Source organism: Rattus rattus, chromosome 1 (assembly GCF_011064425.1).
Source record: "Rattus rattus isolate New Zealand chromosome 1, Rrattus_CSIRO_v1, whole genome shotgun sequence".
Classification (NCBI taxonomy): domain Eukaryota; kingdom Metazoa; phylum Chordata; class Mammalia; order Rodentia; family Muridae; genus Rattus; species Rattus rattus.
In genome coordinates this window covers 20,009,617-20,030,670 of record NC_046154.1, presented here as the reverse complement: position 1 = coordinate 20,030,670, position 21,054 = coordinate 20,009,617, and the positions used below count along the sequence as shown (strand labels likewise).

General features: G+C 47.0%; 1 protein-coding gene across 14 annotated transcripts in view; it reads left to right on the top strand.

Annotated features, from left to right (window-relative positions):
- The window catches only part of Eif4g3 (eukaryotic translation initiation factor 4 gamma 3), a 218,424-nt gene extending 205,127 nt beyond the window's left edge, over window positions 1-13,297 (top strand). For 13 of the 14 annotated variants that reach the window (XM_032895774.1, XM_032895728.1, XM_032895795.1 and 10 more), the window contains 4 exons: window positions 2,996-3,142; window positions 8,855-8,936; window positions 9,706-9,852; window positions 12,210-12,629. In XM_032895774.1, the coding sequence (XP_032751665.1) occupies window positions 2,996-3,142; window positions 8,855-8,936; window positions 9,706-9,852; window positions 12,210-12,391 (558 nt within the window). In that variant the 3' untranslated portion in view covers window positions 12,392-12,629. Of the gene's footprint in view, window positions 1-2,995; window positions 3,143-8,854; window positions 8,937-9,705; window positions 9,853-12,209 lie in introns of all 14 variants that reach the window. The other variant, XM_032895707.1, reaches the window with a different exon arrangement.
- Window positions 13,298-21,054: the final 7,757 nt, after the last annotated feature.

Sequence of the window (21,054 nt, the reverse complement as noted above, 5' to 3'; positions counted from 1 at the left end):
TTGACATGCGTGCATTCACCGAAGATCTCACACACGGGGCTTCCTTTGTTCCCTAACACCAGGAAGCTGTGCAGGCATTGAGGAGCTTGATCCCCAGTACCCACTGGAAAATGCCAGGTGATGGTGTGTACTTGTCTCCCAGCTCTGCAGAGTCAGAGAATGAAAGATTGGGAAGGCGTGCTGGCCAGCAAGCTAGCATGATTAGTACGTTCCAGGCCAGTGAGAAAGCCTGTTTCAAAACAAAGTAGATGGGTGTTCCTTAGAGATAAACACACTACACAAGCATACGCCTACACATACACATGTACAGCACATACACACACTTAAAAAAGAATACTTAACAGACTCCATGATCCAAAGTGAACTTGGTAGAGATGAGTTATCTCACAAGAGCCGCTGGTACTCAAGAGTTAGTTCTCTGTAGATGGGGCAAGGCTAGGTTACCACTTAGAAAGCAGAGGGTTGTAGAGAGGCTTACTGTTTAAAACCCCATAGGTAATAATTGGAGGGACCCTAAAACCAAGACCTTCCCCAGCATGCCTCTGATCTGACAGGAAATGCAGACATTGACAAGCCATGGTGTAGCATTGGTGCACTCTAGGACTGAAAAAACCAGGGACAAAGCTCTCACAGATCCAAATCCTGACTCACCTGGGCTTGTGCATCACGCCAGCACCTGGGATCCCACTCCTGGGGCCTGAGCTATGATCTGCAGGTTGAAATCAGTCTAGGCTACATGGTGAGGTACTTCAGGAAGCCTGGGGCTAAAACAAGTTGTAACATAACCACTAAGGACATGTCATCTGCTGATGCTCGCAACCCCAAATCTCGGGAGTCAGAGGCAAGGTATCTCCGTGAACTTCAAGCCACCCAAGGCTACATCGAGCTGTATCCAGGGCTACCCTATGCCAAAAAAAAAAAAAAGGTTTTAGGTCAGCCTACAGGAAGGAAACACAGGAGATAAGTCGGCACCAGGTGCACTCCTCTGCAGTGGCTGGGACTGCACAGTGGGAAGTTCTTGGAGTCCCTGCTGTTTAAGCCCCACAGGAGCATGGCTCGTTCACCAGGGCTTTGAGGCCATCTTGAGCAGTAGAACACAGCCAAAGCAAGGAAGCGGAGTCTGAAGACACCGTGTGGGCTGCTGGTGCTCACTTCAGTTGTAGCTGTAGTTCAGGCACTCGAGGGATGGGTGCAAAAGTAGGGCGTCAGCTGTCCCTGTGGTTGCCCTGGAACTCTGCCTCCCAAATGCTGGAATCGTAGCATGTGCTACTACAGCCAGAGCAACCGTCCTGTGTAACTCAAGTATGCGTAACGTATATGGAGCATACTCACTTCGTTTTAAAGATTTTATTCTCTAACTTTTATATAAGAATGTTAGCCTACATGTCTGTGCCACATGTGTGCCTGTTGCCTATGGGGGTCAGAGAGGGTGTCAGATCCCCTGGAACTGGAGTTGTGTGCTAGAAAATACACCCAGGTCCTCTGCAGCTCCACCCTAAGCCGTCTGTCCTCCACTGACCCCAGCCCTATTTTTTAATAACATATTATCTAAACCTTGGAGAGTTCGGGGAGCTGAAACAGAGAGTGGTGTGGCCGGGCCTCAGGGACACAGCTGAGCCTGTCTCAGAGTCACAAAAAGGAGATGGGGAGAGGAAGGGCTTGAGGGTGAGCTCTGAGGGTGTGGGTACCTGCTGAGCTGGAAAGGGGCTGGGAGGAGGCAGGAGAGAAGGTGGCCGCAGACAAGTCAGGTCTGAGAGGCTGAAGGGAAACTGCTAAAACAGCTTGGGATTCAGCAAGGCCCAGCTCCATGAGGGGAGGAAAGCGCTTCTGTGAGTAGATGAAGCTGGGGCTTCTAGCCAGGCAGAAGAGGAAAAAGTCAGAGAAGGCAACAGAGATCACTACTGCAAACGGAGAAGTGGCGCACTGTCGCGGTCCTCTGTTCCGAAGGGTGAGGAGAGCGCCCGAGCACCTCTTATGCTGTGCATTCCCTAACCTAAATAGTACTGAAGTCCAGAGAGATGCTCAGTCGGAGAAACCAAGCAGGGCGCCTGCTTCCCTAGAGCCACACAAGCCTTGACCCCTGCACTGAGCAGAATGGGCTGAACTCCGAGCTCAAGGCTAGCCTGGGCCACTTAGTGAGACCCAGTTGAAAACTTGTTCTTAAACACAGGAAAGTGAAGTGATTGATCCTTATCAATCTGTGCCTCAGGCCCAGTCAAGGGACACTGGGAAGTAGTATAGACTCTTACACAGTGGTCCTGGAGATGTCAGATCGGCATCTGGCCACAGCCATGTGCCCATTGTCCGTGGGAGGTGGAAGTAGAGGGATCAGGAATTGAAGGTTGTCCTTAGCAGTAAAGTGAGCTGGAAGCCAACCTGGGCTGTGATGCCCTATGTCAAACCCAGTGGCAGCAAAAGATGTTATGTTGAACTCAGGTATAGGGGAAAGCCCAGCCCAGCCCTCAGGTTACCAAGAGGAAAAGGTAACTCAGTGAGCATTGCCTTTGCTGTGGTAAAGCTCTGTTTTCAAACTTTTCTACTTTTATTAATCACTTGTAGCCACTCAGCCTTCTTGCTGTCCCCCTAAATACAATTTCTTGAAAGATTGGACCTCATCTGCTGCTAGTAAAGTGACAGCCTTCCAGTTACATCTGGAGTAGCACCTGCTGCTCATTTTCTCTCAGAGTGAGGCCATGGCTGCCTCTCCTCTCTATGTAATCACCTCAGTGAAAATACCAAGGCCTCGGGGCTGGAGAGATGGCTCAGTGGTTAAGAGCACCGACTGTTCTTCCAGAGGTCCTGAGTTCAATTCCCAGCAACCACATGGTGGCTCACGACCATCTGTAATGGGATCTGATGCCCTCTTCTGGTGTCTGAAGACAGCTACCATGTACTCGTATATAATAAATAATAAATCTTTTTTAAAAAAAGAAAACACCAAGGCCACATGTAATCACCACAGTGAACAACATCAGTGTCTCATATTTGGTTCCAGAAGTTGGACTTCACGGAGTCAGAGGGACCTTGCTCCTCTGAAGCACTTTCAAAGAAAGAACTGTCTGCTGAGGAGCTGTCTCAGCGCCTGGAGAAACTGATCATGGAGGACAAAGCAGACGACGAGCGGATCTTTGACTGGGTGGAGGTACAAACACTGACTGTGCTCTGCAGTCTCTGCAGAATGGCCAGTGGGTTCCTCAGAGTTCACATTGCCAGTCCTTTACTAAAGACCTTTTACCCTTCATGCGCCAGTGGCTTTTGTGCCTGTATGTGTACAGTGTATTTGAAATTCAGAGACTGTTTCTATAAGCGCTCAGTCATTTTTACTCTTTTTATTTTTTTTTGTATTAGTTTTTTGAGACAGGGTCTCATTATGTGTAGTCCTGGCTGCCCTGGAATTTGCAAAGTAAACCAGGCTGGCCTCCAATTCATAGAGATCTTCCTGCCTCTGCTGTTGTACGCTGCCGTGCCCGGGCACTTTCAGTCTTCAACACATAAAACCTATTCAGAGCACAACCCATCCCTCGGGGTTTCATTCCATTAGAACTCATTTCCCTGTGCTCGCCCTGATAAAGTTAATAAGGCGAAGGCAGCTGCTGTGACGTACAATGGCGTACATTTTCCAATCAGTGACTTGAAAATTGAATCCTGTTAGAGTCTGCCTTGTTTAGTCTGTTTGCTGTGTTCCCTTAAGTAGCAATGCTTGTCTGTGAAGAGCACTTCCATGCCGAGTTGAGTCTAACTTAAACAGGGCTACCTCTTGGAAGTGTCTCTTCTGCCTCTTGTAGAATCTCCCTTCTCCCACTGTGTCTATCAGCTATGTCTATTAACCACTCCAAGCCTTGAGAAAGAATGAGACCCTGACAACTTGACTTACTTTGCTCCGATTTTTCTCCCTCTTTATACAGAGTAATCTTTTCTTGAAGTCTTTCTCTTATTTTTAATCACTGCTATAGATGGATGGATGGATGGATGGATGGATGGATGGATGGATGGATGGATGGATGGATGGATGGGTCTAGACTTACTGCGTTGTTCTCGTGTTCGGGTGTTTTGCCTGCATGTGTGTCTACACCACCTGTATGCCTGGTGCCCCAGGAGCCATAGGACTGTCAGGTCACTGGGACCGGTGTCACAGCTTGTTGTAAACACTCATGTAGGTTCTGGGAATGGAAACCCCTTTCCCCCAGTCCTCTGCAAAAGCAGCAAGTTCTTTACCTACTGAGCCCCGCGTCCGCCCTTACCATTGCTTTATTTATTTGTAGGCTGTTGTTAGCAGCCCAGCATGAATACAAGGACGCAAACTCTGAGGTTTCTTTGCTAGAAAGGGGGCGGGGTTTTTTTTGTTTTGTTTTGTTTTTTATGGTTTGTTTGGTTTGGTTTTTCTTTGTATTGGTTTGATTTTTAGGTTTTGTTTTGTTTTGTTTTGTTTTGAGACAGGGTTTCTCTGTGTAACAGCCCTGGCTGTCCTAGAATTCTCCTTATAGACCAGGCTGGCCTCAAACTCACAGAGATCCTTCTACGTCTGCCTTCCAACTGCTGGGATTAAAGGCATGCAACACATGACCAAACACTGTGTGTGTGTGTGTGTGTGTGTGTGTGTGTGTGTGTGTGTACACTGTAGTTTCTTTAGACCACCAGAAAGGACATCGGATCCCATTACAGATAGTTGCGAGCCACCCTATGGTTGCTGGGAATTGACTCAGGACCTCTGGAAGAACAGATCCTCCTGAAATCTTTATGTCCACATCCTTAGGTGTTACTCTTACCAAAAAAAACCAGCCAAGGCTTCCTGCATTCCTTTGAAAGCTGCTAGTACTGTCTGAACTGGGACAGCACATGGAGGCCAGCATAGGTCAGGGGGTAGATTGCATAGGTTTTGGGTTTCCTTGTTTCACATGTTACCTGGGGTGGCCTCCATACCCTGTCTCCAGAGACCACCTCCTGATTCTCCTGCCCCACCTCCTAAGAGCTCGGTAATGTGTCCACCACCATTCCAGCCCTGTCTTGCACTTGGTTTGGGGCTCTGCCCTGGAGGCGCTCCCACACTGAACTCAAACCCGTTCTCAGTCAGGTGCTTCTAGCCTGAGTGCGCTCCAGATTTGGGTTGAGACATTACGTCTGCTGCTCTGCTTACAGGACGACATCCTCAGATTTGTCCATCGGGGTCTGAGGGGAGCTGTAGGGACCATGTGAGTTGATTGGTCTCAGGACAAAACTGCAAATTGTCTATGACTGTGGCCCTCCCACCCCTCAGGACACTTTAGCTTTTTCCATGTTCTCCACTTGTCTTTGTAGGCACCACCCACACTTCACCCACAGGGGACTGTAGCTTTAGAGAACTCCAAATGCCTTGCTGGAACTCAGAAATTATCTCTCTCTCTCTGAGATGCCACACACTAATTACGATTGAAGGTTCCATTAACATGGTTACGTTTTTCTGAATGTGACTTTCTAGTATAACTGCAGGGTCTCTGTGACCACCGCTGAGTAACAATCTGAGGGGCAAGAAGGCAGTTAGGTTCAATATGACTGAGTTCGAACTTTGCGACTCTGACCCAAGTAGTTTATTTGAGGTATATATCAGCACAGCACAGGGTGGTGAAAATTTTCCTGGGAAGATTAACTCAATCTTGTGTGCACGATAAAACTTAAAATCTGACTACATCAAACCTTTGGTAAAGTTCACCTTCCATAAAGAAGCATTCTATAGATTGACAGGCTTCTAATGTGGGTTTGGAGGAGGAGCCTAAAAGGTCACCAGGTTATTAACCGTGTCCACACCCAGCCTCCTGGGAGGGTACCAGGTGTGCAGTCTTTCCTTGGGAGGCATGCCCCTGTGTGCTAAGCTTCCTGGTTCCTCCAGCGCTTAGCTGTGAGCCCATCTCCTCAATCTTTTTTATCTATATATGTTATAATTTATTCTTGGAAGGTGGCTAAGCTAACTACTGTGTCACCAGCACAGTTAACTCTTGAACTAGGGCTAGCCTCTGCCTTCGGCCAGGTATGTAAAACATACCGATGTTCTGTTTTCTGTTTGACCAGTCAGACCATGGCTCATATACTTAGCTCCACCCCTTCCTGAGTCCCAATGATGAACCATACGTAAACAATTATGATAATTTACTTTTTTGTTATTGTTGTTTTTTAAGTTTTAAAACTTTATTATAAATTAGTACATGTTTCTTTACAAAAAAGTTACACATATTTGACCACTCTTATATTGTGATGTGCTGACATTCACAGTGGTTTCTTTAGAATTCAATCTAAACAGTTTCAGCAAGGGTAGGGGTTTTTGTTTGTTTGTTTGTTTTTATTTTATGTACAGCATTCTGCCTGCATGTGTGGCTGCAGGCCAGAAGAGGGCATCAGATCCCATTACAGATGGTTGTGAGCCACCATGTGGTTGCTGGGAATTGAACTCAGAACCTCTGGAAGAACAGTCAGTGCTCTTAACCTCTGAGCCATCTCTCCAGCTCGTTTGGTTTGTTTTGAATTTTATACATTTCATGCTATTCTTTCCCCTCCCTAAGAGAAGACAAAGGATAGATTTCAACAAATGAAAATTGTACTTAATAAAGATAACTTCTTTAAAAAGCAAGAAAGGAAAGCAGGAAAACTAGATTAGTAGCTCAGCTCTCAGCGCCCTTGTCTGGGCTTCCATCTGTGAGTCTGGCTGTTGCCTGGGCCATTCTCTATGAGTCTACTACTGACAGCCATCAGCAGACAGATCTTCCTCTCCTCCTCCTCCTCTTCTTCTTCTTCCTCTTCTTCCTCCTCTTCCTCTTCTTCCTCTTCTTCCTCCTCCTCCTCCTCCTCCATCTGTTCCATATTTTGCTTAATCTGTAGTCTTCTTGCAGTTTTCTCCATCCCTTTCCTACTGTTAGATGCTGGAATTCTAGTAATTGGTCTTATTTGTACAAGGTAGGGCAATTTGTTTTTTTTTTTTTTTTTTTTTTTTTAACTTTTTTTTTGAGCTGGGGACCGAACCAGGGCCTTGCGCTTCCTAGGCAAGCACTCTACCACTGAGCCAAATCCCCAACCCCGGCAATTTGTTTTCTTGTATCCCTTGTTGAAGAACACTCAAATGGTTTAAAAGTGTTGTTTGATTTCATCCCATTAATTGGTTGGTTTTTACTCCCATAGCTTGAGATCTGATCCTTTGTAGATTTTGAGTATTGTTCAGAACTCAAAATGTTCTCCCAACATGTTTTTTTAAAAATATTGTTGAATGGCCAGTAAATGGTAGTGCATACTTTTAATCCCAACACTCAGGAGGCAGAGGCAGGCAGATCTCAGTGAGTTTGAGGCCAGCCAGGTTACAGAGTCAGGACAGCCAGGACCACACCAAAAAACTCTGTCTCATAAAAAAGTAAGTAAGTAAATAAATAAATAATACAGCTGGAGAGATGGCTCAGAGGTTAAGAGCATTCATTGGCTGCTCTTCCAAAGGTCCTGAGTTCAAATCCCAGCAACTACATGGTGACCCACAACCATCTGTAATGGAATCTGATTCCCTCTTCTGGTGTGCATGAAAACAGAGGATTCATATTATCCAATAATAAATAAACAAGTAAATAAAGGTTTTTATTGAACAAACCTTTATATTTTCAAAATAACATGCTTATGTTTTTGTTTATTTTCCAACAATAGTTGTTCCAGCTTTGAAGAAGTCACTCTTTGAGGCTTAGCTTCAGTCCAAATAATGTTGTTGAGGTTTTGTTTTTGTTATTTGGGGTGGGTTCTGTTTGTTGAGAGAGGTCTCTCTGTAGGCCAGGCAGGCCGGGCTCCCGGTGCTCCACCTTGCCAGCTGAATACTTAGAGAGGTGTAAAGCAGACATCGTCACATCTTCTCGGCATGACAGTGCCATCCTTGGCGTCTCACATCCCCCGCCCCCAGATGTGCCAGTGGCTCCATGTGCTGCCTCTGCTGTGGCTGACCTGCTCAGGAAATCTCTGGAGCAAAGCCCTTCCTTACTGCAGTGCTGCTGTCCCAGGGAGCTGCTCATCTGACACCCTGGCCTTGTATTTGAGGGCATTTAGAACTTTGGTTCTAAAGTCGTCAACACCAAGCTCTGTAACCCTCAGTTGACAATGACATCGTCAGTGTCTCCTGGCCAGATGCTGTGTTCAGACAGACTCTGGTGGGAGAGACTGTGGGAACCAAATGTCGACTCTTTTCTAGTCCCTAAGAAGCTAATGTTGAAACACGTGGAGCACTTGCTTCAGGACTGTGTGTCTGTTTCTGCCCTGCTGCCATCGGCTTAGTAACAGAGCGACAAGACCCACGCAGTGGAAGTAAACCTGGGGTCCCCTTTGCATTTATCTGACCTCTGTTACCACCTGTTTCTTGGCTCTTGCTGCCGAAAGCTCTGTTTAGGCGGAGCTGGAAATCAGCCCCATTTGTAGTAGATGAAGGTAAAGCAGTATGTTGGTCAAGTCCGCCTCACACAGTGTTGAGAACATGCTCCAGGCTGCACTGCCGCCACGGTGAGGCAGCATCTTGCTGGTTGGCTCCAGCTGGCCACACGCTCACTTTATAGAAGACCAAGCTGCCTAGACCTCAGAGATGATTCTACTCTGCCCTCTCCTCCTTACAGACCCCAGTGCTAGAATAAGGAGCAGTAACCACACCGGCCTGCACCGCAGGGTTAAATGTGTGGGTGTTGTGCATATTCTCTTGGGGTCGTCACTGAGGAGCACTGTCTGTCATTCAGAGGTTGTACTTCCACATGAGCATGGTGCTTGGTGCCGCGTGACTATGTGCAGGTTAAGAAGCCCCTTAGTGCGCTGGAGAGTTTCACAGACATGTGCCAGCACACGGCACTAACATATGTTCTGTTTTCCTCCTCCCCAGGCCAATCTAGACGAAAGCCAGATGAGTTCGCCCACATTCCTTAGAGCTTTAATGACGGCCGTTTGCAAAGCAGCCATTGTCGGTGAGCATCAGAAGTACAGGTGTCGGCTGTACACGTCATGGTCTGATTTTATATTGTCTGAAACCTGCAGTTGCTGTGCAGATGTTGGCATCATGTCATGCCACCTGCTGTGGCAGTCATGGAATGAATAGTTACTCTGTCCTTAAGAACCAGGTCTGAGTCTCATCTGCACACTTATGTTCTGCAGCTGAGCAAAGTTGTTTAGTGCTCTATGGGTCCAAGAGATTTTGTTCCTTCCTCTTCATCCTCAAGGCCATATCTCCTAGTCATGAATGGGTTAAATATTTTTCATGGTTTATTGAGGTGGGGCTCATATAGCCCAGGCTAGTCTCAAACTGACTGTGTAGCTCAGGATGGCTTTGGACTCCGTATTCTCCTCCTTTTGCCTCTCAAGTGTTAAAATGACAGGTATATGTGACCAAGCCTGACTTATGGGTCAAATGTCACGCTGTATGACCACAAGCACTGTAGTAACCATCAAGCTAGAGTGCCACCTCCCAGTTTTGTCTCACGGTATTCGCTGGAATTCCTATATTATTAATTAGTAATATTTTAATTGACATGGCAGATTATAATAGTGCACATTTGAATATTACATATTTGTAATATTTGCCTAGTGTGTGAGACACTTGGTCCAGGCCCCAGCACCACCCAGCATGGGTAGTCTTTGCTTTGGGCCTCTTTCTCACCTTTCTCAGGAGTGCCTGCCTATCTGCTGTGCTCAGGATGGCCCTGGGATAATGCTAGCCTGGTTCTTCTGTCCCTCCAGCCGACTGTTCTACCTTCAGAGTGGACACTGCTGTGATCAAGCAGAGAGTGCCGATCTTACTCAAGTACCTGGACTCAGACACAGAGAAGGAACTGCAAGCACTTTATGCACTACAAGCATCAATAGTGAAACTTGACCAACCTGCCAGTAAGTTTGCATCCTGGTTCACTGAGCACAGCCAACTGGGGAGAACTGTAGGTCTTGAAAGATGATTAGGGGGGCTGGAGAGATGGCTCACTGGCTCCTCTTCCAGAGGTCCTAAGTTCAATTCCCAGCAACCACATGGTGTTTCACAGCCATCTGTAATGGGATCCGATGTCCTCTCTGGTGGTCTAAAGGCAGCAACAGTGGACTCATATACATAAAATAAATAAACCTCAAAAAAAAAGAAAAAAAGGAAAGAAAGATGATTTGGGGTTAAGACATGGGCGGAAGGATAGGGAGGCAGACGCAGTTGGATCTGTTGAATTCCAGGCCTGCCTGGTCTTACAGAGGGGGTTCCAGTACAATCTGTCTAGAAGAAAACAAGCAAACAAACAGCAGAAGTAGTAGTAGTAGTTTGGGGACTAGATGGCTCAGTGGTTAAGCACACTGACTGCTCTTTGCGTGGACCCAGGGTTCAGTAGCTTGCACCTATATGGCTGGTCCTAACTGTCTGAAACTCCAGTCCCAGGGGGCAAGAACCATCTTGTCTCCATAGCCACCAGGCATGTGCATGGGAAGATGGACATACATGTAGGCAAAACCCCTGCACACATTAAAACACTTAAAAACAAAAAGTATGACTCATCGGTGCCTAGCTCCCCCATTGTCCCAGCACATGGCATGGCTAGGGCAAGAGGACCGTGACCTCAAGGCCAGCGTGGGCTACAGCGTGGTGAGAATATACCTGAAACCAGAAGACAAAGTAAAACTGGTATAGAGAATCAGTCCTCTCCATAGCCCAGCTCTACCAGGCCTCCTGTCACGGGGTAGACACTGCTCCGTGTGCAATCAGGGCACCCTGAGATGCTGTGGCCATGGTGCAGACTGAGAAGTGAATTAAGACACCACATGTGGACATACTGAATGTGTAGAATACCCTTGAGCATGGCTGATGATCTCAGCATCCTAAGCCACTGGTGTTTACCATGGCTTCGATTATAAGGGTGCATGTGTGCAAGCACGCACACACGCGCGCGCACCTTAGATGCTGGCCAGTGAACTCTTGACATCTGCATTGAGTTTCTGCAGACTGCACACATGACTAGAGAGGCTTATTGTGGGATGGCCCTGAGTGCTCCACAGATGCTTTGGCATTGCCAACTTTGAAAGTGAAAGCTCTCATGATTCTACAACAAGTTATTCTCAAGAGTTTAACAACCTGAGGCATTCAAGTCGGAATCCAAAAGAGTAGCTGATTTCCTTCTCACAAAGACACGGAAGGTCACGTCACAGGATAGCAGCCTGCCTTCTCTGAGTTGTGCAGGAAGGAACACTAGCTTCTCAGACTCATGGCTGCCACCATCAGACGTGTTTTTGTTAGTGGGAGTGAGGCACGATTTATTTCAGTGTTAAGATAATATAATTACAAATATTAACGTCAGATTTTAACTGTGGCTCAGTCTGACTGGTTGTCGGCCTGTCTTACCTGTTATGGCCTCCGTTATTAGTGTGATGCTCAGGAAGCCGGCTGCAAGCGAAGCTTACGAGCCATCTGGGGTGGTGCACGCACTAATTTCAACACTCGGAGGGCATAGGCACGTGGGTCTCTTGTGAATTCAGGGCCAGCCTGCTCTACATAATGACCTTGTGGCTAGCCAGGGCAACATAGTGAAACCCTGTATCAAAAAAAGGAGGGGGGGCTGCCATGGAGAGACCTGGGCCTATGTGCTGCTCTGAGCTGCACTCCCAGCTCCAAGGACCTTTCTCAAGGGAAGAATAAATACATTTGAAGGAGCTTAAAATCTCCCAACATTTCTTTTTCAAGTAGTAATAAAAGTTTCCACTGTATGAACAAAAGAATTCGAATTACTCAAGACAGTTGAGACATTTCAGATACCAAAATCTAGAGATCAGCTCTGCCTGTGTTGTCCTTATAAAGTCAGTCTTTGTTTAAATATAGACTTAGAAAGGGCAGTTATACTTACCTTGTTTTTTTTTCCTCTGCCTCCTGAGAGCTAGGATTAAAGGCCTGTTCACCGACAACAGCATTATATTTAATTTTTAAGTGTTTAACTTGATAACTGCATGATAGCAAACACCTTTACTAGTATCCAAACGTAGTTGAATTTGAACAAAATAATAAGAATAAAAGTAATATTTTGTCTGCAAACGAGTGTTATACTGCTTAGCATCAAGAGCGTGTGGTGCACGGTCCTAGGAAGGAATGGTCACTCACTGTACGAGTCACTTACTCGCCGCATTCATTCACTGACCACACCCGTCACTCCCTCATTCCCATGTCTTTGCCTCTCCTTGCGACTACAATGCTCACAGCAGTGCCTGTTGTCACCGTCTTGCAGATTTGCTCCGGATGTTTTTTGATTGCCTGTATGATGAGGAGGTGATATCAGAGGATGCCTTCTACAAATGGGAGAGCAGCAAGGACCCTGCTGAACAAAACGGGAAGGGCGTGGCCCTCAAATCTGTCACAGCGTTTTTCACGTGGCTTCGGGAAGCAGAAGAGGAGTCGGAGGATAACTAATACTTCAAATACACAAACGAAACAAAAGAAACAATTTAAGTATTTTTTTAAAAAGTTTCACGTCTTCGCCAATCACAGTGCAGCAAGGCCAACTCTCGCAGAAACCCCACGTGTGCGCGAGTGGGAGAGGGGACAGGAATCAGGTGATCATGGAGGACAAAGGTCCTGGATCAAGGAGACAGCAAACCTGAGGGCGGGAGCTCCAAAACCAAAATACATGTACTATTTATAGAAAATATTTTCTGTTTTAATCTTTTCTTTTTAAACGAGGACTCATACTTTAAAAAAAAAAAAAAAACACATTTAGCAAAAAAAAAAAAATAAGAAAAAGAAAAAAAACAGTTGAACTTTAATTTATTTTAAGGACTGCAAATGCCAGTGTAATTTTTTTAATTTGCAGTTTCTGTAAACAACTTGTATAATAGAAAAGCAGAGAAATAAACTTCCCTTCCCTTCAGAAGCACCGCACATTGCGTTCAGGCAGAGCTGTTAGCCCTGGTTTGAGAAGGTTTGGGGTGAACAAGGTAAGAAAGATCCTTTTCCCCTTCCCCTCCCTTTCTCACCCCACTCCCTGTCAGATCTTTCTGCCTGCCTCTCAGCTTGCTTCAGGAAACTTAAAAATCACACTAGTAATCAAAACATACATAACCTTGGAACAGACGGAAGGAAGTACTGTGGACCAGAAAAATCCAAGAATTGTTCAAAAAGTGCTGCCCTGGAAAATACCCTTAATACCGTTGACATCGTTAGAGCAACGTTAAGGCTTGTAAATACATAGAACAAATATTTAAAAACATAAAAAAGGAATTGACTCAATACTATTTCTTTTCACTTTCAAAATATAAGGAACAAAATAAAGACGAGCATTGCAAGTTTAAAATAAAGACTTCTCCTTTTGACAGCCGCCAGCTGTGTCCCGCCCTGGGTGCTCTGTGGCTGCCTATTGTCCCGTCCCAGGTGCTTCTGACGATGTGTGTGTGCGCCATGTGTGTATCTGTCCAGTTTGGAGACAGAGGGAGCCTATGCTTAGATGGGGTGCCCTTGGGGCCTAGGACAAGCAGACCTGAAACAGTCCAGCCGTGTATATTACAACTCTGGGTAGCAGGTCACCCTTGTAATACCATTGAGCTTTAACTCTCCCAGCAGTCCTGCAGCACTTAAGAGTCCCAAAGGAGGGGCTGGAGAGGTGGTTCAGTGGTTAAGATCACTGCCTGCGTTTACAGAGGAACCCTGTTGAGTTCCCAGCACCCACACACAGCTCACAACTGCCTATTACTGTAGCTCCAAGACATCCAACGACTTCGCACAGATATGCAGGCACTCAAAATAATAATGCACGTAAAATAAAAATAAGTCATTTATTAAAAGAGAATTTGAAAAGTACCTCTTTAAGGAATGTGAAAAATTGGTCCAACACATGCTGGGAGAGAATCAGTTGCTAAAATAGTCCTCTAACCTCCACACATATGCTGATGCTCAGAAGCGTGCACGCGCGTGTACACACACACACACACCCCACACATTTGCACACGTGTTCATGTACAAACAAAGTGCAGAAAGGCTAAAACTAAATTCTGCTTTGTAGTAGGAATGGAGCTTAAAGTTACACACTCTGCACGGAAGATCTAATCTCTCCATTCCAGCTTCCTTCGGGCCCTTCTGTGGGTGTGGAGCCTCTGATGGACCTGCTGGGTCTTGTGTTTGTTGTGGCGCCTGGGCCGTTTGCGTCCTTCCCCCTTCATGAGGGTAGCACTAAGGATGGAGCTTGTCCCTCGGCTTTCACCTACACAGGCAGGCAGATGCCAAGTAGCTATTCTAAGGTCTATGCTGGCTTCTAACAGCGTCCACAGCGTCTGCCGGCTGAAGAAGCAATGCAGCCTCCCACAGTGGGAGCCCGACTCAGTTCTAGCATACGCAACCATGAAGCCCATTCCTCGGTGGGGAAAAGCCAAGGGCTAACACCACCTTGGCAGGCACGTGACAGCCTCAGCTGTAAACCTGGGCTTGGGAAGCAGTTTGGGAGCATCTGGGTGCCTCGGAAGCCTTGGTTAAAAATGTCTCTTGATGGACTGTTGTCTCCAGGACCCCTGTGCAGAAGATTCCCACCCAGGAAGCTCCCTAGATGCAGGCTTGCTGAAGGATCTGACAGCACTCTTGGGGGTTGGGAGGATAGTGACTCTATCTCGGGGATCAGCGGCTGTTACAGAATGACCCACTCATCACTGTTTTAAATACAAAGGTGTAAAAACAGAATTTTTAAGGGTTGGTAAGAAATAAGTTTTTAACATCTCTCTCACAATAGCAGAAATACCATTTGGGTTGCTAGCCAATGTGGTACCGTCATACACTGCAAGGTAGCCTTTGGGTTTATTGATGTTGTATTGAAATGTTTGATAAAATTAGAGCCATTTCCTGAACAGTGGGCCCTTGCCCCGGCACTCAGGGCAACAGGAGGCTGGCAGCCCTAACCTATATGGGGGAGGCGGGGCGGCTAGAAAGATGGCTCAGTGGATAAGAGACTCGCTGCACACATATGAAGACTGAACTCCGATCCCTAACACCTCCATACATCAGGTGGGGTTGCCTGCCTCCCTGTAACTCCAGCGCCGTGGGAGGCAGAGGCAGGAGGGTCGCTGAGGCTCACTGGCCACCAGCCAGCCTCCAGGTTCCATGTAAGACTGTCTAAGGGAATACACTGGAGAATGATAGGTGATCCTCTTCTGGCCTGTGCATGCGTGTACATATGCAAAACCTAGGTGGTGTGACTCCTTTATTAATCAGCTCTTGGGAGACAGAAGACTTGCTTCATGCTCAAGGTCATTGTGGACTACACAGTGAGTTCTAGTTTGAACAACATGATAACTGGAGTGACGAACAAAGCGTAAACAGAGACCCCATGCTTTTGTGAGCCGTGCATGCCAGTGCACCATTGGGATTGCTGTCCCCTGGGCCTCTTCCTGGAAGTCAGTTTTGTTGCATCCGGTTTAGAATGAGTATGGCATGCTTAGGTGTATAGTTAGTCCAGGACATGGAAGGCAGACACAGGAGAATTGCTGCAAATTCCAGGCTAAAGGGTGAAATTCTACCTTGGGGAGCCAGGGCTGGGATGTTTTACTGGTGAGATTGCTGGCTCTGCAAGCTGGGGAACCTGAGTTCAAATCTCCAGCATCCACACACAAAGGTGAGAGCATGGTTCTGTGTGCTGAAACCCAACCCAGGGAAGTAGTGGCAAGCTGATCCAGAAACTGACCAGCCGCCCCACTGAACAGTGCAGGTCAGCAAGAGATCCTGTCTGGAGGCAGAGAGGCACTGAGAGAACTCCGAAGACTGCATCCTGATCAGGCCTCTGCGGATAGCGTGTGGGTGCGCTCACTGCATTGTAAGGCATTTAACCTGTACACATGTGCACACAAAACCTGACAGCAAGACAACTGGCTTGCCTTTACTCCTTCAAGACACACAAGCTGTCTTGAGGGCTGGGGGTGTGACTCATTGCTAGAGCACAGCACAGTTTCACACATATTGGACCTCACGAGCAGTATAATACTTCACGGGTTCTTTACGTGGCTCTGGTACACATACAACAGACAGATACGACTGTTTGGTGCACAAACAGATACGACAACTATTCAGTAACTTGAAAGATGGCCTATTTAGGGAGAGAAAAATATGCCAGTTTTGAAAATAAGCTAATTTTTAGATTCTTGGGTAGGCCAATAAGCCAGGTCACAGGTCATGAGGTAGTTTATTGAGCAGACACAAGCTGAAGACACAGGCAGGGTCGATGTCCTTAGCACAGGTGAGGTCCTAGGTTCTGTTCCCAGCACCAACATGAACAACAATGACAAAACTAATTGGCATCTTCTAAGTGCCGAAAACTCAAGTTCCTGTTCTGCCTAGAAACAGAAAGCTAGGGCTTCACACTGTAGTTTGAACGATCCTTGTTGAGTTGTCACTCGTGTCCCCTTGGTGTCCGACACCCTTTTGTTTTTAGTGTCTACACAGGCATGCCCAGCCTTCATTCTCAAGAAGGCCTGTCAGGGTTGTTTCAGAGACCAAGGTCTCACTGAGCTTGCTGCTCTTGGCCTTTCTCAGAATCTTACTTCAGGAGAGATGTTGTCAGGCACGTTGTCATGTGAGTCACACAACTTCAAACAAGGGACTTAGAGGATGGATCACCAAGAGTGTTGTCCTGCATGTATGAGACCCAGACCCAACGGAGGGCAGGGGAAAGCACGCTTTTCTCTCTCTCTCTCTCTCTCTCTCTCTCTCTCTCTCTCTCTCTCTCTCTCTCTCTCTCCTCCCCTCCTCCCTCCCCTCCCTCCCTCTGTCCCTCTCCCTCTCCCTCTTTCCCTCTGGTATTTATTGTTTTAATTTTTATACATACTATTTATGTATCTGCATGCACACCTGCATTTCAGAAGAGGTGGTTGTAAGGGTTGCTGGGACTTGAGCTCAGAACCTCTGAAAGAGCAGCCAGTACACCAGTCATTTTTAAAGTCCTACATAGGAAAAATGGCAGGAATTCTTTTCCCTTCCAGGATGATGTAGACAATTCAGTGTGAAATGTTACCCTGGGGAGATGATCACAGTGGCTAAAAATGTTCCACATACCCAAGGAATGGAGTTCAGATCCCCCCAGAACCCACATAAAAGGAGGGTAGATGTGGAAGCTTGCCTGTAATCCTGATCCCCAAGAGAAGGATTTCCCAAGGCAAGATGGTGAGCTATGGGTTCAGTGAGTAAATACAGTGAGAATGGGTGAAGACTTCAAGCTCTGGCCTCTACATATGAGTGCTATGCACTGTGCGCGTGAACGAATGTCCAGCATACAGTTACCTACCTAAGCCAGTGCTGTACAACTGTAGTGCCAGCTATTAAAAGGACCCAACCCCGCCCCCGCCCCCGCCCCATCGTCGGAATACAGGGTAGAGTCAAAGTTAGGCAGATATGGCATGAGGAGGACCAAGGCAGCACACATCTGCAATCACAGCACTAGGGAAGGGGAGGCAGAGGATCAGGAGTTCGAAGTTATCCTTGGCAGAGCAATGGGACACTGTCTCAGAAGGAAGTAAGAGAAACAGGTATGACGACTCCCACCAAGGCAGGCAGGCAGGCAGACAGGCCTGGTCTGTCTACATAGTTTCAGGCCAGGGCTACATGGGCCCTGCCTCAAAATAAAACAGAAATTACCTGGGTGATGGTGGTCGTGCCTTTAATCTGATTATATGGCAGACAGAGGCAGATGGATCTATGAGTTTGAGGCCAACCTGGTCTACAAAGGGAGTTCCAGGACAGCCATGGCTACACATAGAAACCGTGTCACAAAAAGAAACAATGAGTAGGGGGTAGGGGGTAGTGTGGAGTTGTTCCCTGGATGACTAAATAGCACCGGAAACCGTGAGTTACTACTAATAGAGCAACAGTAGAAGCTCCTCAAACTGAGGCAGGAGCGGCTCACTGCATTCAGGTAGTTTTTAAAGAAACATGACATTTTTCCAAAGAAATGAGTTAGGGCATCAAAGAAGCTGGCAGCAAAATGAACCCAATAGGAATCAGGACTTTTTTTTTAAAAGATTTATTCTATATAAGTACACTATAGCTGTCTTCAGACACACCAGAAGAGGGCATCAGATCTCACTTCAGATGATTGTGAGCCACCATGTGGTAGCTGGGATTTGAACTCAGGACCTCTGGAAGAGCAGTCAGTGCTCTTAACCACTGAGCCATCTCTCCAGCCTGAAATCAAGACTTTGTACGGAAGAGAGAGGGAAAGCCTACGGTGGGATGGGCTTCTGCAGGTGGTCCTCGTGTAGCTAGTCCAAAAGTCAAGAAAGGCAGGTAGGAAGTGGTGAGGGTTCGCTTGAGCCCCTCCCCGAGTCAAACTCCCTAAGCAGTTTGAGCAGCCCTTCTAACCACAGTCCAGATGGGCCTTGTCTGAGCGGGTAAGAGAACTCTGGGATTCTGCTGTGCAGAAACCCGTCCAAAACCACAATCATTTGCATACAGTGGATCTGATGGCCCCTAGTGCCTGCTCTATAAATATTAACGTTCATTTTCATGTATCTCACCGTTTGCATGTATGTAGTTGCATCACATGTGTGGTTGGTGCCCTTGGGGCCAAAAGAATGCCTTGGCTCTCTTGTCACAAGTTATCAGGTGATTACGAGCTGCCATGTGGGTGCTAGAAACTGAACCCAGGTCCTCTGATGTTACAGGCAGTTGTGAGCTGTCTGCCGTGAGTGCTGGAAACCAAACCGTGGTCCTCTGCGAGACCAGAAAGCACTGTTAATCTCCCAGCCATCTCTCCAGCTCCCCCGCCCCACATTTTTACTGTATTTTTTTTCATACACAGACGCCACTGTTAACAGTTGCCTCCAAGGGCAGTAGCATGCTGTACAGGGGTATAGCCTAGGAACAGGAGTGTACTACATAGCACAGGTGTGGAGTAAACCACCCCATCTAGGTTGGTGTAGTGAAGTATCCTAGACACATTTCTTAAACACATCCCCTTCCATAAGTATCGCACCACTGTTCTCTCAGATTTCATGAGACCATCTTTTTATTTTTTTACTTAGTGTGTGTGTGTGTGTGTGTGTGTGTGTGTGTGTGTGTGTGTGTGTGTGTGTGTGTGTGTGAGATGTGCATGCAGGCCATGGTGCACACGTAGGTCAGAGGACAATTTGTAGAACTCCCATCTCTCCTTCTACTATGTGGATTCCAGAGATCAAACTCAGAATGTCGGGTTTTGTTGAAGATGTACCTGCTGATCCATCTTGCTGGGCCCCAGAAGTTAGGACAAATGCTTGGCAGAAGAAATGACAGGGCACTTAAAAACCATTCCCAATCCACCAAGTTAGCCACGCTGTGAGTAACCAAGGCTCTTTGGAACGGGCAGTTATCTGACTTGAACCAGTGACCTCAGCACTGGGTGAGGGGATGAATGAGCAATGAACACATTTGTAGGCTGACATTTGACGACGACAGTCTCCTAACGCACAATGAGAAGAGGTAAGGCAGGCCAGGGGCCTTCAGGCGACTCCTGGGTATACCGGAGTTAAATGATTTTTAAGGAGCTGGACATGTAGTGCAACAGTACAGTGTTTTCTTTTTCTTTCTTTCTTTCTTTTTTTAAATATCTATTTATTTATTATGTATACATCATGCAGCTTTCTGCCTGCATGTGCACCTACAGGCCAGAAGAGGGCATCAGACCTCATTACAGATGGTTGTGAGCCACCATGTGGTTGCTGGGAATTGAACTCAGGACCTCTGGAAGAGCAGTCAGTGCTCTTAACCACTGAGCCATCTCTCCAGCCCCGGTACAGTGTTTTCTGAGCATGAGCAAGGTTCTCTGTTCCATCCCTGGCACATCTGCCCCTAAAAATGACTCTTGTGGGAGTGGTCCACAGCTCTGGCAAGTTCCAAAGGCTAAGTAATAACATGTCCCTTAAAGCCCAAGGCATCTTTTATCTGGAGCACCAAAACTGTACATCCTACCTCTCCGGAGGACAAGGAGTTCAAGGCCAGCCTGGTTCTATGTATTGAGACACAGCAAAAGGTGAGATGGTGCAGAAAGGAATATGACAAGGCTGGAGAGATGGTTTATCGATTAAGTACACTGCTCTTCCAGCGGGATACGAGTTTACCTGCCCGTGTCTACATCAGTGGCTCACAACCACCTGGCACTTCAGCTCCTGGGGATTCAGTATCCTCTTCTGGCCTCCATGGGCTCCTCTCCCCACGACACAGGGATGAAAGAATAAGACTCATGCATGAAAACACCTGGTAAACTGATTTCCAAGTACTGCAGGCTGCTGTCGTTTTCTTCACACCAGCTCGTGAGACTGGGCCTGCTTCCTTTTGCCAGGAGGGCAACTGTGAGTCCCAGAAGCTGTCCCTGTCCCTGCCATGTGTCAGGATCGACACTCTTGCTTGGTTTTAGGTCCAAATATTTCCCAAGAATATTCTTACCACCAGGAGCTTTTCTGTCTCTTTTCTCTCTCTCCTCCCTCTCTTCCTTCCCCTCTCTCCTCTCTCCCCCTCTCTCCCTCTTTCTCTCTCTCCCTTTCTCTCTCCCTCTGTCTCCCCCCTGTCTTCTCTCTCCTCCCCTCTTTCTTTCTTTTTTTCTTTCTTTCTTTCTTTCTTTCTTTGGGGAAATGACATACTAGGACTATTCTGGGGTGGCAGGATTGGAGAACAAAGGTGTTAACTCAGCCTTGCCTCAGTTTCCTTATCTCAAACATCCACTTGAGGGTTCTTTGAACCATGAACAGAGATTAACTACGGCAGTCATCTTGCCTGTAGCTCATTGCTTCCTCCCACACACTACAGCCTTAGTCGTGTGTGGCCATGTACAATTAACAGATGCTGTCTTCACTTACAGTTGGACCCTCAGCAGGTGCTACACACGATATTTTCCTTTGGCATATTCTAGGAAACACTTTACATGCCTTATTCTGAATGGGTGGCAGACCTGGGGGAGAGGGTTTCCCGGGGATTCAAGAACGCATTGTAAAACACTCCTCTCCCTGTGGGCAGACATTTTTCTCAACCAGCTTTACTAAGGGTTCAACCTCCCTTCTAGCCCATCGCTCACCATCGGCAGCAGAAAAGAAAGGTTATTAGGACATGGGAGAAATGGAGCTGTTTAGAAGTAGTTC